Genomic DNA, 15,197 nt, shown 5'->3' with positions numbered 1-15,197 from the left:
AGGTTACAATTAACAATTAGCACATGCTCTTATACTATGGAGATTGGTCAATGCTTACTATTCCTGGGGACAAGAAAACTCTACACTGTGGACTAGATTCTGACTTGTATTGAATACTAGTTTCCACTACAAATAGCCCTATTGATTTCAATGGGGCTTTCGTGGAGTATCGGTATTATGCAGGATCAATTAGGTTAGCACACTCTGATCCTTTATTAATTTCAAGCTTTACTCCATATCCTGAATATAAAACACCCAAGTTGCTGCTCATGTAACTTACTCTGGAAGGGTCTGTAGAACAGGGAAAGAGAGACACTCCTGCATGCTCCCAATTTACTAGTGCATGAGTAATTAGTTAGGCAGTTTCCCTGGGAAATGAAGGGCATATCCTCTGCAGGACTCAGCTAAAGGATATTGCCTAAATAAGCTGCAGCAGAAAGTTTCCACTGATGTATAAGAACAACAGCCCAACGAGGATACAGTTTATCAGATATACAATTTGAGATATAGTCCATAATTAGATCAGGTGCACTGTAATACATATAGCAAATTAATGACGCAAACACTTAAGATAAATTTTTCTATTCAGTAAAATCACATATTCAAAAGATTGTTATGAAGTACCTGAAGTGCTACTGGAAACTCTGTCTGTTTGTTTAAACATTTTTTTCTTCCCTTCTGGGATGTCACAAGTTAGGGCTCTTTCAATTTCTGAGAACCTGATGGAGACAGACAGTGGGAAAAGTAAGTCATAACTCAGATTTCTGGACATACCATACTTCATTTTCCCATTCGTATGGCCCCTTTATTTCTTGTTCAGACATAAAGGATTCATTTTAACTTAAAGTTTCCTCTGACATATTCCAGCAGAGGGCAGAGTTTCCTTCTTCCACAGCAGAGGCAGAAAGATCTACCCTCACCCAACCCAGGATCCTCTGCACTACTTCTAGCCCTATTTGCTATATATGTGTGTCCTTGCAAAGTATTGTTTACTTTTGGATGGCTTTTAGTAGTCTTGCACTTTACCCTTTTAGACTAATAATTTGCAAAGAACTATGTTTTTTCTTTGCTGTGTTTCTGGCATGAAAACAAACCATCATATGGGGCAAATTCTACAATAGATGATTTCTTGTCCTTACTCAGGAATGACTCCACTGAAGTCTGGTTTGGTTTTTTTTTAATTATACTATAGGATATAGGCCTCAATTGAGCAAGGTATTTAGGCACATGCTTAGAATCTCAGAACTGGAAGGGACCTCGAGAGGTCATCTAGTCCAGTCCCCTGCACTCAAGGCAGGACTAAGTATTATCCATTCTAGACCATCCCTGACAGGTGCTTAATTGAGGCCCATGACAACCAAAGATTTACAGGAATGTTGAATGTAATATGCATCTTTAAAAAGATATTTACAATCAAAACTCCATAATAAATGCAGCTCAACTGTGGCTCAATCCTGTGAGGTGCTGAGTACTGAAGTCATGAGCAATTTTGGTTGCCTCTCATCTCCCAAAAAAACACTCAGTACATTTCAGGATTAGGTCCTTAGATTGCAGCCTCTTTTGATAATAAATTGTGTTGCATATATTTGTGCAGCACTAAGGAAAACTGCTGTTGCTCACTAAAGTTTACACAGAAAATAATGCTTTTCACTTTCTTCTGTGTCTAGATTGGAGTTATTCTCTCTTAAATGGTTCGGTGAGGGCAGTTTTGGATTTTGGTCCATTTCAGAGTCCTATCTAATTTACAGTGATAGAAATGTAGCACTTCTCAGCTGAATAACCTTGAACAAGTCAAATTCTTCGTCTCAAACAAAAATTAAAAAAAACAAACAAACACACACAACCTCCCTCCCCATACACACACACGCACAGAGTGCAGTTCAGAAACCATCACAAATGGCACAAGTTCTCTGAATTTATTGCACATTTAAAGGTAGGTGCAGCAGATTGGATTTCTGACAAACCTTTGCTTCAAGGAATAACCATCAGAAAAATTTATCTGCTGAAACCAATGGCTGAACTTCCCTAGAATAGAATGCATCAGTCTCAGTGGAATGTCAGCCCCCACAACAGTAGTGGTTGCTGCTACAGCAATTATAAATATTACTGAAGTCTACAATTTAAAGTACTTTACATAGCACTGTAATTAAACTGTTACCGAACATTGCAAACCAAAGAGGAAAGGAAATATTGCTCCTCAACAGAGATATTCTTTTTGGGTTTAGGAACAAACTTGTTATCTTCAGCTATTTTCAAAGTCATATGCTTTCCTGCTTTTGATGACTTATAGAGCCGGAAATTTCTATTCTTTGTATAAACTCCTGCAGGGAGAGAGAGAGGTTTCATAATGTATTTACAGTTGGCTAGGTTCTCTCATATGTATTGTTTATACACTATATTTGGGTGTCTGAGAAAAAAGCATTTAAAGGAGTAAACACAAATGGTTATATTTATCCCAGTTCATTTCTCACAGTAGGAGTTATATAGCAGGATAAGAATGAATCATGCAGCCATATATTTTTATCCATAATATTCAACTATGAGGACAATCACTCAAAACTGCTGTACAGACATTTTAAGTAAATACTAGTTATTTGGTACTATTTCAAAATCTCTGCAAATCATTCTCCAGTCTAATTGTTCTTTTTCCTAGCATGAAAAATCATGTAACTATTTTACTTTGTAAACATGGTTTGGCAATTTATCAGTTTCCTATTCTCTGTGTGTCAGTGTGACTACATCATAGTTGCACTTCAACAACAAGAGTGGTAGTCAGAAAAATGCAGTTCGCATCACAATCCCAAAACAAATATGGGTTGGCAAGTATGAGCAATTCTGCTCGAGACTTTGCGTGTGTGTGTGTGTGGGGGGGAATTGTTTAATTCTAAAGCTGAATTTAGTTCTCATGAAAGTTTAAGGACTAAGAGCATTGGCATGACTGATATATTGCATCCCAATTTTGTCTTGCAATATCCTGCTCCAATTTGTTCTTGGTCTCTGTCTACCAATCATTTTTTAATTTAGGGTGGTAAGCCCACCATGTTCTAGCTAACTGTGAACTAAAACCAAAAACGGAAGTAACAAACCCACACATTATCAGCTTAGTGTGCTGCATAACTGCACCCTCCCACCTTATTTTTTATTCACTAGTCTCTGCAGGAGTTACTGTTATTAGTTACAGTCACAGTTCTTCTGTTGCAGAGCACTTTGTTACTCTCTTTTTGGGGAACCAACATAACAGTGCAAGCGAAGTCTTGGAAGTTAGGTACCTGCTATTCAAGGAAGAACACTGCTGAGAGTAGTTACAAAATAACTTTTCTGTGGCAAATACAAAAATAGATGTGTCCAGAACACTGTATTACTGTGTCACTGTACTCAGCTGAGCCACCTACTAATATGTAAAAAAACCCCAAGATTGTTACCAATAAGCCAGTCTTCCAAAACTTCATAGTGAAAGATAACATAGTAAAGCAATTCAGAAGCCAAAATGAAAACTGTGGTAAAAGAAGTCATTGTAGACCTGTCCGTGCTTTCCAATTACTTTGAATTTGTATTTTTTAAGAGAAAAAATTCTGCTCAGTATACAGGAATTACACACAGATCTTCACTTTTTTGGGGGTAGGGCAATTAACAAGCTACATGTATGCCATTGACTGTGAATATATTTGAACAAGGCATTTCTTGTTGATCATTATTTGATTTTATTCACATGAATTTTCTAGACCATTCAAAATGCAGCACCTTGTTTGCTTCCTAAAATTACCTGGATTATGGATTCTGCAGTTTCTATTCAATAGGTTCAAATGGATTAGGCCTTAACTTTCAATTATCTCTAGAAGATGTTCGGAATCATACATTCCTTATACTTATACACACCATTAAAAAGGAGTACCCATCCCTTGCTTTAGGTAGTCTGTGACAAATCTTAAATACACAACTATCAAACAGACTGCCTCTCTAGTCCCCATCTTTGTGATCAAGCCACTTGCCATTTAACTGAACCAATGACCCCGTGCAACTATTGTCCCCCTTATCATCAAGGGGTGATAGATCCTCAAGATAAACTGAAGTCTCCAAGGGACAGAGTTTTTATTTACTGTGGAACAACATTATGGAACCTCAAGTAATATTAAAAGTTCCACAAGCATGTCAATATTTAAGGCCAAATTTAAAATACAGCTTTTAAGATAATTTGTTTGATTTTTATTGAATTGCATCCTGCATTTTGTTGTATGTTCAGTACTTAATTATATTACTGTACATTAAGCAAAACACTGTGCAAATAGTGCTGGGATCAAAGCATAAATCATCTCTGGTTACTTAACCTTTGTTGCATTCCAGTACACAACCTTAACAGGAATAAAATACACATAATATGGAGCTGAATTCTTACTTAAGATGTGCATGCAAATGCCTCCTTCCCGCAGGACGCATTTTCTGTGCATGCATCTGATGGCAGAATTTGGCTCAGAATTCTGTCAGTAACTAATTTTTATATTTACCCAGATCGACGACAAGTTGCTTGCCTCCCTCCTTATCATTCACAACTAGAAAGGAAAGATCAGGATTTTCGTTCTGTTGCCGTGTTCCATTTTCCAGCGTTTTGTGCATATTAGATTGCCATTTCCCAGGAGGCTCCTTCACTGCACCGAGGTTTACAACAGTACCATCTATTTCAGCTGTTGCTTTGGAAGACTGGGAAACAACACTGTCCGCCCCTTCTTCTAGAATCAGAGCATCAGCTTTATTTTCAATTAAAACAAGAGCAGGTTGCAAAACTGTTTTCACAAAATTACCTTAAAATAATAAGAAAAGAAATGGATCAGGGTCTGTTTAGTCACAAGTTAAAAATGCATTTAATATGTTTTGTGCAAAGACTTTCAAATAAAAAACCAGGATAGAGTTTCTCTCTCTTCTAAGTCTGGTGCACAACCAATGCTTTAAACTGCTAAATGGGAGGCCCAAGTTTTGGCATGAACTTTAGTTGAAACTGAAGTTTGTGCTGCTGTATTTTAAGACACCTCACCATGTTAAAACAGGTATGTAAGAACTGTCCATATTTTGGTTGTATCATTCTCTCACACCCTTCACCATCTTAATGGCTATTAGCTCCTCAGGGAAGGAGCCATGTGTTTCTATATATTTGTACAGCACCAAACACAAGTGGGCCCTGGTCCTAGAAACAAAATAATAATAAAAACTGCAATGTTGTGAATGGCAAATGTGTAGTAATGTCACTACAGCTTCTCTAACCAAAGTTTCATACATTGAGGAAAAAATCTTGGATACCTGTTCAAAGTCCTAGTAAACCAGCCTTGTGCAGGGTTTCAAAGGAGGACCATACTCTTCTCTACCAACCTGACAGCAGGGCACAGGACACCCATGCTATTGCCCAAAGACTGTTACTACTGGTGATAAGAGTCATGGTCTGGTACTTCATCCCTGATCAGAGCACACAGGGTGCTGGTTTTGGTAACGAATGACTTTGCCAATGATCAGCATGAGCCAGAATTTTGGATTTGACATTGACTATGGACTTGGATCTCCCATTAGACTGCCAGATTCCCAGTGAGCAGAAGAGATGCTCCACTCTCTTAGCCAATTGGAGCCTCATTCTGCGAACACTTATACACACCACTTACAGTAATGTGAATGGGACTATTCACATGCATAAGTGCAGGACTGGACAACAGGTCAGTACTGTGGCATATGAGGGAGCCTCAGCCACTACAGCTTGGAGCCTGAACAACAGGTTTTTTATTCGCATGAATGAGTGCAAGTCCACTGATATCAATGGAGTTGAACTTGCTTAAACCGGCTGTGAATTTAATCCCTTTGTTTTAAAGCCTTCTTAGAGGTTGGTAGAAGAGTAACACACTTAATATTTTAGGATATTACTTATTTTGCAGAATGTTTGACACAGAAAAATTCTAATAAAATACTCAATTTTATTAGGATAAGACTGCAGTTTCATTTTCTAGTTTGTCCCAGAGAACACACAGGTTGTGATGATTTATAATGGAAACATCAGAGATTAAATAATCTATTATTCATTAACTGGTATTCCACAGTAAAGACTTGATTTAAAAAAAGAGAGAGAAAATTGCTTATCGCTTTAATATCATTGGACAGTTTATTTAAACTGTTGACCTTCCTCTCTCTTCATATACAAAAAATCCTGATTGATATTTAGATGCTTGGATATCACTGTATCAAGCAAACTGAATTTATAGACATTTTCTATGTAAAAATCAGTAGATAATTACACCCAACATTTAAAAATTGAATTATTCAAACTATAAAGCTGCTAATCTTCAAGAGACAATCAACCATTTTTGACATGTAGATGATTAAGAGATTAACTAAATCTGAGTTTCATATTTAATGTGTGTTAAAGAGTAACATTGTTTACTAAACTGACACTTTGTATCACAAGCAAATTTAGTTTCCTATTACTGCTAGGAAGGCAAAATAACAATAAATAAACCATTTACTGCTTACTCTGCCTACTGTCCCTATAAATCTATTATAACCATGACTGATTTTAAACACAAACATTTAATGTCCAGTCGCGTTAATAATTTAGTTCACAATGGTGATAGGAAAAGCCTAACCAATGGGCTGGAAGTAATAGCTCAAGTGCTCTTATTGAAAGGGAACAGCTGATGTAATAAACTGAAAGAGTATGGGTTTATTCTACACTTAGCTATCTAGATCACAAGGCTAAAATTAGTTTTAAATAAAATACTTTTGATCCACACATTCTTTAATAACTTTACAAGAACGAGGTTACAGAATCAAACTTTTAGACTGATAAAGCGTTTAATGATCACATTTAATCATTTTGGTTTTGTGGCTGCAGTAGAAGAGTCTTGGGGGGGAGGTGGGGGGAAACAGGGAGAAGAAATGGTTTTATTTGTTTCTACTAGTCTTAATGAAAATAATGAGCAATATACTGCTCATGCTATATGCCGGGCGAGGCTAGTAGCACTGCCTAACATTAAGGTTGCCCAACACTTCCCATTGTAGGAATCTGTTTGCAGTTGCTTATAACTTTGCCAGCCTTTTATTTGTTTGGTTTGAAATTTTCCATATGAGGTGTCTACCTCAAGCTGGTTTCTTGGTTTTTCTTTTTTCTTTCTTTCTTTTTTGGGGCGGGGGAAAGAGGTTTCAGCCAAAATGATTTAACTGCTTATGAAACTGAGGTTAGGGGAAAATACGTTGTTTTGCAATATTAAAAAAAATTCTGTTGTCCTTTTCTTTGAGAAGCTGTAGCATCCCCATGTTTGGACCAGGGACTTGAAATTTGGCAGGGTGTGGCCTTTGGGCCAGGGTTGGTATGTACCTTTTGCTGTTACTGTGAAAATTTGGCCCAAGTTGTCAACCTCTGAAAAAAATCTCAGTTCACACATGCTCAGTACACACTTCTTACAGTTTTATTGCTAAATTTGCCAAAGATTCTGTCTTCACTGAGCATGCTCCATCCCCTCACAGCCCCCAGTGCTGACCAGACTGTATGTACTATCCTCACAGAGTGACAGCATATGCTCCAGCCCAGGGCTGCAGGAGCAAAGTCAGACTTTCTCTGTAATTGTTGCTCTAGGCTGGGGTGGGGCCAGGCACTTGACCCTGAGAACAAGGAGCCTGTCACTCCTGTGCTCTCAAATCACGCCCAGGCAGCTTTTCTTACTCTTACGAAATGAAGGATTTTATTGTAATCCCACTGGTGTCAATAGCAAAACTCTCAGTGATTCAATGGGAGCAAGATAAGGACCAACAGGGGCATTTAGGGCCAGATTCTTGGTTCCAGTCTGGCTTCTTTGTATCGTTCCAGGGCACTTACCAGCCAGAAAGCTGCCCTGAAGGACAGCTGAATGTTCCCCTTGCATAGCAAACTCTCTGTCTAGCCCAGAGCTAGGTATGGAGGGACTACACCACTTCCTCCAAGCCCCACAAGAGTAAGTAGCATGAGAGTGTGGGGCTGGAGGAAGTGGTGTAGTCCCTCCATACCTAGCTCTGGGCTAGACAGAGAGTTTGCTATGCAAGGATTGCTTTGGCAATCCTGGGTTGGCAAAATGGTCCATGAGGGGTGGCTGTAGCCTAGAAGACATTCCAACTTATGTCAAGAACCAAAGAGCTTCCCACTGTTCCCTAGATCAGGCTAATGCAAAGGCAGCTTTAAGCTATGCCTTTGCCCTTTCACTGAGGTCTTGAGCTAGCATAGCTCAGCTGGACTCAAGAATCTGGCTAATAAAGTTTAACTTCAGCCAATTAAAAAAACAAACACCTTAATCTACAAAATAAGTAAGCAACTGTAAAACTATCATCAAGCCTTTTACCAGCTTTTGTGATGTCTTTGTTCTGTAAATACAGTATAGACACACACACACACAGAGTAGCTGTTTCCTTGAAGTAGAAGGCTGATGAGAAATTGCACTACTAGTCACAGAAAACAAAAGAAAATACGTGAGCAGGAAATCAGTTGAAGCACAATAAAACACAAATATGTAACTGAAAATACATATTTGTTTCCACCTATAGTCCCCATTACCATAATATCTGAGTGCTTGATTGTACTATTAAGATATTAAAATTCCACACATTTCCTTTTTATGTACTAGAAATAAGAAAATATGCTTACCAACATTAATATTATCCTGAAATGCTGTCTTGGGAAGCAGAAATATTAAGTGATGGCTAAATTTTTCATCAGTGCTGGAATCTAAGTTCAAGACATCTTCAGCTGAACATTTAACTCCATAAAGTTCTTCCAGCTTTTTACTAAAAAGCTGAAAAATAAAAAAAAGTAGGCTATTTTTTGTTTTTTTAATAACTAAAAGGTACCCATAGATTGTGACAGGAGGGCAGATTTTATGTCTTCATTCATTTCAAAGATATTTTTGGTTTTGAACGTACAGTTTTTTTAGACTATGAAGTTTCATGACTTATTAAAGTCTAACCAAAATACAAACACATATTTTACCTTATAAATTGAATAAGTGTATGGTTATGGTACCAGTAGCAGACTGTTGCAAATTTCCAGTTTCTCACCCAAAAGCCTAATATACCACCTCATCTATACATTTTTCTGTTACACTGCTTCCCAAGTACAGTTTACAGCTCCAGTGACAACCAGCGTTGAAGACTCTACAATCCACACCTACGACAACTTAGGGCTAGTCTACGCTGGCAACGCTAAAGCGCTGCAGCGTCTGCACTTTAACGTGCCTTGTGTGGTCGTGGCGCAGCGCTGGGAAAGAGCTCTCCCAGCACTCTAAAAACCCCACCTCCACGAGGGGCGTAGCTATCAGCACTGGGAGTGCGGCTCCCAGAGCTGGGGCCCTGTTTACACTGGCGCTTTACAGTGCTGCAACTTGCTGCGCTCAGGGGGGTGTTTTTTCACACCCCTGAGCGAGAAAGTTACAGCTCTGTTAATTGCCAGTGTAGACAAGCCCTTAGTCACATTATATCTAGGGCCAGAGTTATGACCTTAGATCCAACGAGTCCAAAAGCTTCAGAACTTGGTACCTCAGATCCCTCCTTTTGGATCCAACAATCTTCTTTGATTTTGAGGATCCCTTAGATTTCACAACTGACTCTCATGCTCCCAAAAGAGGTGGATCCTCTAAGGACTCCTCCAAGAGAAAAGCCCTCATTCAGTCTGTGGCTTCTTTCCTTCCCAGCGAGAGGCATGCACAAGGCTCTTAGGATGAATGTTCTTAAACCTTCGTACTTATCTGAGACAGGATATTTTACTAGAGAAGGAGATGTATTTCTGAAAGCTCGTTTTATTCTCTTTGTCCACCACTTTGGAGATATGGTGGGCCGGGACATTAAGCCCAACCAAATCCATATGAAAACAACATTTGTGCTAATTAGTAAAACCAGTAACTAACAAGGAGTGACTCTGTATAAGAATCAGAAAAGGCCTAAGCTTAATAAAAACCACATTGGGGAAAAAAGGGACTTGAAACAACCGGGAAAAGAAGAACTGAGGGAAAAATAGAGGGTGAAGTCTTTTGTTAGAGCCCAGGAGCATGCTTACATGCTCCCTAACAATTTTACTGCTTTCTTTGGTTCTATGGCTCTTGTATCGGGCCACATAATCCACCAGTAAGACTCTACAGAGGCAATATAATGAAAGATAAATTACAAAATGTCACAGGCCTCTGGTGAACATGCTGTCATACCAACCACTATTTGTCTCTTGTTCCTCTAAAGCGGGAAAACCAGAAAAACTTTGCTTTAACTAGCAATATCTAAACACGCTTTTTAAATTTTCTCTAAAAACATGTAATCAGTTTTCATTTTTTTGTGATAACTTCAGCTATAGAATAACTATAAGGAAAATTTGTTCACTTTATTCTCTCTTTGATCCACATTAAGGCCAATAACAAGACAGACAGACCTACAATATGTTATATTCTAATTATTGTTCATTTTACCTCAATTAACTTTGCAATCATCTGCTTGCCATCAGCTCCAGGATTCACTGGTTTATAGAACTCCAAATCAAAATACAGTTTGCAAACAGCTTTTTCAGGAATAACTTCATAGCAATGCATGAGACTTGTTTTTTGTTCTTTGCTAAACAGAAAGTAGTCAAGAATCATCACCCATGTTTATGAACAATAATTTTAAAAAATAAAGATTTTTATTCCTCTTTAGTGAAACACTTGTTGAAATGTTTTAAAGACTAGCTCTACTATGTTCTGAACAACTTAAAGTATGAATTTTGTGACTAACTAAAGAAACACCATAAATATACATGTGGCCTAAAATTTAGATTTTGTAAAAAATAAATTCTGACAAACACCTAAGACCAACAAATATGTATTCACGAATAAAAATAACTAATGGAAACAGTCATTTTTAAACAATAAATCCACTAGTGCTGAGAACCTTAAAGTAAAACTACACACAAAAGTGAAACCAATTTCTTTGAATTTTGATATCCAAACTGAGAGAAATGCAAAATATAAAGAGCTTAAATACAAAAATTGGATTTTTAGAATTCTGTCACTTAATTATCAGATGCACTATGACTAAAACATTTTAGAATTTTTTTTTTAAGTTGACTGTAAACTTTTACTAGACATTTCAGTATCAGAACTCAATCATGTGATATGTTTCTGTTAAATGACTGTCAAGAATTATATATAAAATGGTTCATGAAGATGTAATTATTTTATCTGCTGATGCACCAGAATGATGATGATTGTTCACTATGGATACCAATTCTCTTCAGTGGTCAAGCACTATAGCACATTTGAGGGGATCAGTGTCAGGGAGCCAGTTATGGTACCCTGCTTTCTGAGAGCTGGTCTATACCAGCCCCAGCCCTGATGAAGTTTAAAGCAGCTAAGAGGTACTTTTTTCAAAATACTCACTTGTAATAAAACCAAAGCTCTGTATATGTTGTCACAAGATAATACCTTTGTCCATCTTCTTTGTTCGTTTCCAAAGCAAATACATGAACATCCTTTTTAAATTAAAAGAAAGAGTTAACTGTTCCTTTTTCACATCACTAATCAAAATCTTTTGCTTGAAATTAATTTCTCAGATCAAAGGTTAGTAATTATTTTCTAATTAGTAACAACCTATCAAAGGATGGTTTAGGTTTTAAAGAAAAAAGCCTAGGTACCTTTTATTGCTAATTAAGAGCCAGCTTCTTATTTAAATTACACCAGCATAACTCTTAGCAGCTCACTGAAGTCAATAAAGCTAGTAGGGATTTGCATTGATGTAACTGAGATCTGAATCAAACCCTCAAGTGGTATTTGCCTCGTAAAATCTTATTTTGATCAGCAGCATGGTAACATCAATGGGAAGAGAAACAGTGTACAGGGAAGGGGATTCCCACTGAAGAGAGAAGCAACATATGGCCTAAATCAAGCAAAATGATGTCCAAACCATCCTTTTGATTATATACTATATGTAAAACCAGAGGTGACTCTACAGAGAAAAATGCTCCCAAACTGGAACATAATTAGGAAACAGCTTTGGCAGTCATAACTTCTTTAATGAAATTCATGACATTTGAAGAGTTGGTAACACCTGTCTCAAAATATTTTACTTTGCACGCTGTCATATGCGCTGTTCCCCTGTATAGTGAGTCAGACCCTGATCCTGCAGCGAGCTCTGCACAGGCAGACCCCTGCACCAAGCTCCATTTAAGTCAGTGGGGCTTCTCACAGATCAGTCTGCATGGAAGTAACCACAGGATAGGGTCGTTAGTCAGTTCTCCCTGCTGTCTGTGTGGGTTTGATATGCGGTAAGAGTGGAGAGGAAAAATGTCTTAAAATAAGAAAAGATGATTGTAAAGGCAACAAAAAATGGGAGATTGAGGAAGAGATGTAATGCCAGAAACTACTTGTGGCAAACTTGCCATGCCAATTGTGGCACTGCAGAAGCTGTGCCTCAGTTTCCTCTCCCCTACACATACACACTGTCCTGTGGCCTCCTCTAACCATCAGAGTGATTTGGCCCTGCAGTCAGATCAATTTAGTGTTCAGCTCTTTGTAGGGTCAGCAAGTCCTTTACCAAAGAGCAACAACAAAATGTATTGAAAGCAAACCTTCAGCCCGACTGGGCTCAGCAGAGGTACAACTGTGCTGAGGACTGCTGCTCCTTCTCCGCCGTTCGCTCAATCCCCCAGTCCATAGGCTGGAACACTTCTCCCTAACTAATGGTTCCTGGCAGGCTCCAGCTCACCAGGAACCTCATCTCAGCCAGGCTTTCAGCTTGCCTCTGGAGAACTCTGTCTGGTCCTCCCCTACCCCATCCACCTTCTTTTCAGCTGCTTCCCAGGGAGAGGGCACTTCCTACCTGGTCTCTCCTGGCACTTTATGGATATAAACCCTGCTCTCCTCCAACTGGGCTTTATTTTTAGGCTGTGTCTACACTGCCACTTTCAGCGCTAAAACTTTTGTTGTTCAGGGGTGTGAAAAAACACCCCCCTGAGCGACAAAAGTTTTAAGCACTGAAAAGCGCCAGTATAGACAGCGCTTTAAAGCTACCACCGCTCGTTCGGGGTGGGGTTGGTTTTTTTTAATTGCTGGGAGAGCTCTCTTTTGGCGATAAAGCGTGTCCACACTGCCCATGTCACAGCGCTGCCGCGGCCGTGCTGTAACATGGGTAGCGTAGACATACCCTTAGTTAGTCCTGAACCATGCCCCCGGTGCACCCCATCACATTGCCTCTCCCTCAAGACTACATCCTGCCTGGTGCCAGGAGGACTGCCAACTGGCTGTCAAATGAGCTCTTCTCGATGACCTGTGCCTGCTGAGAGGTGGGGTGGCAGAGTGAGGGCAGCCATCCTCAACTGCTTCAGTTACTGAGCATGCTCAGTATAAGCCAAGCATCAAATCTCGGCAGGGGAGGGAGGGACATGACCTTGCATGCCCCCCCACGTGTAGTCTCTGCTTATCATCTTCCAGGAGCTCTGTCTGGAATTCCCACTCCCTTTTCACCTTCTCTAGATTTGCCTTTTCCTCCTCCACGGTCTGCTCTGCTGCCATCAGCTTTTCCTGAAGCCTTGCTGTATCAGTCACCACTTCCTCCATTTCTGTTCCCTTCAATATACCTGTTGCCAGGGCCTCTGGCCTTTTCAGCTGACTTCTCACCCTACCCCCGGTCAGCTGGTTGGCATCTGAACTTCCTCAGTCTGCTGCCACGCCGCTGTCTTCAAAACCCCTTTGCTTCTACCAGGGGGTTGGTTTGTGTCCCCAGAGTACATTGTTCCGGCACAACTTTAGGCCCTTTATTTGTGTAATTCCTTGCCACCAGACATGTAGCTAGCTCCGGCCTGAACTCTTGGCTCTGTTGCTTTTGTGCTCCAATTCTGCCTTGGTCCAGACCAAGTCCTGCTCTAACTTTGCCGCCTTCATTATAATTCAATGCTGAGAGGCATTTACTTCTGCCAAGTCCTGTTTATCTTCCTGTAATTGTTCCTCTAGACTATGAGGAGTCTCAGAATTTCCTCTCTAATTCTCTCAGCAGTCTCCAGGCAATTTAACAAGTCTCTCCAATCATCATCAGTGTGCTCAGAAGAGCTGAGCACCCCGATCATTGGTCTGGGTAAGTATCTCCTTAACTGGCTTGGGTTTTGCCACACCAAGGCCAGGAAACCTGGTCAGTGTCTGGTCAGTTCCTCATCACTCCGACTCTCACTTGGCCACCCTGACCCTGTACCTCCAATTCCACCACCATGACTGGGTATATTCGAGTCTCTCTGTGTATACAGGATATGTATCTGCCAGTCCATCTTACCAGATATAAGTCCACTTCTGCAATAAGAGTCTGCCTACAGCCTGAGACAACCAGACCTTTCGTCACTTGTTTCTGCAGTTTGACAGACACCACATATGGTAGGGTTCAACCCTGCCTTGAAGAGCCTCCCAAACCACAAACCAGGTTATAATGCCCCACTCCAACATGGGACACTCTTTTCTCACATGCCCTGGTCAGCCACAGCTGAAACATATGACCGGGTTTCCGCAGCTACCTCCTGGAGTGCTTCCACTGGGCTAGGGAAGTGACTCTGGAGTTGATACCTCATTTTGGCCCTGAAACTTAGAACCACCCAGGACTCTTCCTCCCCATGTTTCCCCCAACTCTTTGCAGTCTGGGGTTTTACCTCTTTCAGCCTTCCTCAGGATGATGATCTTTGCTTTGGCCCACTACTCAGCTTGCTCGGTATCATCCACCTCTGTTCTTTCCGCTGCAGTACCAATGTAAACTGGCCAAAACTGCCAGACCTAACTTTGGGCCCCTGCTTGCAGAATCTGCAGCAATTATTTTAAGACAATGTGATCCATAATTCTGTCTACAGAACTAGCTTCTGGACAGTCAGTGCCATGCCAGGTCTTGGAGCTGCTGAGCCATCACCCTAGGCCATGCTTCTTGAGGAAATGGTTCCATTCTAATGCAGTGACGATAGGCTTCAGGTATCATCCAGCTTCTCCACAGGATATGATTTTGACTGCTCTTTGGCGGGGGCCCTGTATGCTACATGAGCTTCCCTGAACTGAAACAGGGCCATGTGGGCCACGCAGGATGATTCTGCCTATCCTGATGTCCTAGCCACCTATTCAAAAGTACACAAAAAAAGCTTCTGGGTCGTTGTCTGACCCCAGCTTTGCGAATCCTAGGACTGGATTGCTGGGGTCTTCTTACCTAGAAGCCGATCAACTGCC

At 40.2% G+C, this 15,197-nt stretch overlaps 1 protein-coding gene across 8 annotated transcripts in view; it reads right to left on the bottom strand.

Annotated features, from left to right (window-relative positions):
* The window catches only part of PRIMPOL (primase and DNA directed polymerase), a 42,395-nt gene that overhangs the window by 10,679 nt on the left and 16,519 nt on the right, over positions 1–15,197 (bottom strand). For 7 of the 8 annotated variants that reach the window (XM_043546050.1, XM_037897614.2, XM_037897611.2 and 4 more), the window contains exons 4-9: positions 11,391–11,482; positions 10,446–10,587; positions 8,642–8,789; positions 4,503–4,796; positions 2,159–2,321; positions 625–719 (exon numbers count right to left, since the gene is read on the bottom strand). In XM_043546050.1, coding sequence (XP_043401985.1) covers positions 625–719; positions 2,159–2,321; positions 4,503–4,796; positions 8,642–8,789; positions 10,446–10,587; positions 11,391–11,482 — 934 coding nt within the window. The remainder of the gene's footprint in view (positions 1–624; positions 720–2,158; positions 2,322–4,502; positions 4,797–8,641; positions 8,790–10,445; positions 10,588–11,390; positions 11,483–15,197) is intronic. The other variant, XM_043546054.1, reaches the window with a different exon arrangement.

This window comes from Chelonia mydas, chromosome 4, assembly GCF_015237465.2.
Source record: "Chelonia mydas isolate rCheMyd1 chromosome 4, rCheMyd1.pri.v2, whole genome shotgun sequence".
In the NCBI taxonomy this organism is placed as follows: domain Eukaryota; kingdom Metazoa; phylum Chordata; order Testudines; family Cheloniidae; genus Chelonia; species Chelonia mydas.
This window is presented reverse-complemented; position numbering and strand designations above follow the sequence as displayed.